Below are 2,491 nucleotides of genomic sequence, written 5' to 3'. Positions count from 1 at the left end.
AAAACACCTTTAGGGAACGTTCTCCTAAGGTTCTTTAAGGGCTGCATAGTTCAAGCTGACATTTAACTAGAGTTTTACCCTTTATTAAACAAATAATATGATTACTTCACATTAGTTTTCTTTATCCTCAAAATCATTTAATGATGCCACCTCTCACTCACTGACTGCAGGAAATGAGCTCTCCTGAGTCCAAACACCTACAAGTGGGTATAGATGATGAATAGGTTTTTATTATCAATCTTATTTGATACCAAACAAAACAGCAACACTTAGACTTCTTGTGTCATCAATAAAGCAAAACTCCTACATTTTTAGGAAAACATATAAATAAATTGAACTGTTAACATTAACTCACTAAGCTCCAGGCCAATGACAAAAAGAACAAAGCAAACAAACTAGTTTAATTTCGCTGGATAGCACATGACTTGCTCCCTCCCCCCCCCACACACACAGTGGAGTCAAAGTCCGGCCATGACCAAGGCACATGTTGTACGATCAGGAACGGTTTTGTTTTTTTACTGCAGGGATTGTGCATCTACGTGTGCAAGGCTCAAGATGTTTAAATCTGTGTTCCTGTTATTGACTGGACTCTAATACGGATGTATGACAGCAACTATAATAGAGAGCTTCGACACTGATGGCTCTCCAAACATGGGAAATACTGAGAGACTCTACAAACTTCCTGAAGAAAAACAGGCAAAAGTTAAACAAATTGTCCAAGACAGTCATTACAAAATCTGGTACATAAAACAAGAATTACTGCTGCTACACCAGAGCAGGGCAGGGGACTCACACCCTCTGGTGGTTACTGAAATGTACTGCGAAATAATAAAAAAACAGGAAGCAAAGATTTTCATGAAATATTTATTTCAAAAGTTTGTTCATGTTTTCTGTTTCAAGAATAAAAATGACCTTAAAAGATAAGCTAGGGATAAATGAGAATATAAAATGATGTGAATAAACTTTGAAGGAGTTTTCTGTTTTATAAAACGATACAATTAATTTGGAAATACTGTACTTCAGGGTCTGAACATACCACTGTGAGACCAGCTCCTGTCTCCCTGAACTTCAGACCTTCCCCACAGATTTTAAAAGTGTGTTCCTGAGGTATGTACGCAGCTGATTCATCAGGTCTTTGTTCTGACCCTCGACCCAGTGCATCTCAACCCCTACGTCGTTTCCCTCTGGAATCACGTTCAGCAGACACTTGAACAGAAAGTGCTCAACCCCTCCAGGGGTACGGGGCCGCCCGGTGTCACCAGCGCTCTCTGCAGCAGGAGTTTTCACGTCCGCTTCCTGTCTTGTTTCTGCGCAGGCAGAGGAATCCATGTCCACATCCTCACCCCCTGTGTTCGCCAGCGCCTCTTTTTCTTCTCGTCCTTCAGCCGAGGTCTCGGTTTCTGTGCTCGACTCTTTTGAAGGAACGGATTTGCCCTTGAGGTCGACATCCTGGCTCTCGTCATTTCCTCGGTTTTCAGTGGAAACGGGAGCAGCTGTGGCCGTACTGGTTTGTATACTGGTCCCAGCGCAGGGAGGAGCCCTGGGAAGCTCTCGCAGCTGACGTGTCTGTTCACGCCTCTTCTGTCGGCCGTGGATCCAGGTGTTCTCCACAGCAGTCAGGAAGAGACTCTGCTCCTGTTGACTGCAGGGAGCTCGCTTATGCAGCACCTGCAGAACGATAAACATGACCTCGACCAGCTCAGCATGATGGAAACAATCCAGAATTGACTGCCCCACAGCAAAAACAAAATGCTACAAACAGAAAACCTTGCCTTCACTTGTTATAAAGATGCTGTATATGTAAAATGACTTAAAAGAAATCCAAGTCTTAAAGCCTTGAAATTGAACTTCTGTCTCTTTAAAGCTTCCTTCTCTTTCCGAAGTCATCAGGAAGGCATCACACCATGGCTCCTCTATTAACATTTCAACAACGATTTTTATCAGTGTTACACTGAGAAGCAGTTTGTATTGTGAGCTCAGCTGATCCACAATTCCTTTAATACATTTTCTTGTGTACTTGCAGGCTCTATGAGTGAAGAAAAGTGTAGTTTAGTCTCTTCTAGTGCTGCATAGATATCTTTTTATTCTGTCTGGTCCTATTTTTTATCTCTTCAATGTTCTCTATTTCTTATTACATTTTCTGAACTACTATGTCAGATAATTTGCTGCAGAACCGCTAAACAAAGTCTTAGACTTTCAGACAACTAATTTCGCAAATCCGCCACTTCTATTTCTTGCAGTCATTTTTCCAAGCTCAAGGATGCTAAAGCTACAATTGGATAAGTTAAGAAGGTCTGTTGTTGGGTGTATTAATGCAACAGTTAATTACACTCTGCCCCTGTATCAGAATCTCTTCAAAGTGCCTGGGTAAATTTTAGATCGTCTTGTAACTTAACCACTTAATCCAGAAATATGGAGGGTAAAGGAGATTTTAATTTTTATTTGACTTTTCCAGTTAAATCATAAAGGATTTATAACATCTACATCCTAT

At 41.1% G+C, this 2,491-nt stretch overlaps 1 protein-coding gene across 3 annotated transcripts in view; it reads right to left on the bottom strand.

Annotated features, from left to right (window-relative positions):
* Positions 1 to 212: 212 nt before the first annotated feature.
* The window catches only part of mettl16 (methyltransferase 16, N6-methyladenosine), a 33,120-nt gene continuing 30,841 nt past the window's right edge, over positions 213 to 2,491 (bottom strand). For all 3 annotated transcript variants that reach the window (XM_015048523.1, XM_015048521.1, XM_015048522.1), the window contains exon 10: positions 213 to 1,668. In XM_015048523.1, the coding sequence (XP_014904009.1) occupies positions 1,069 to 1,668 (600 nt within the window). In that variant the 3' untranslated portion in view covers positions 213 to 1,068. The remainder of the gene's footprint in view (positions 1,669 to 2,491) is intronic.

The sequence above is a fragment of the Poecilia latipinna genome, unplaced genomic scaffold (genome assembly GCF_001443285.1).
Source record: "Poecilia latipinna isolate Pla-1442-1.1 unplaced genomic scaffold, P_latipinna-1.0 Scaffold889, whole genome shotgun sequence".
NCBI classification, from domain to species: domain Eukaryota; kingdom Metazoa; phylum Chordata; class Actinopteri; order Cyprinodontiformes; family Poeciliidae; genus Poecilia; species Poecilia latipinna.
The sequence above is the reverse complement of the archived record's forward strand: the minus strand, read 5'-3'. Positions and strand labels throughout refer to the sequence as shown.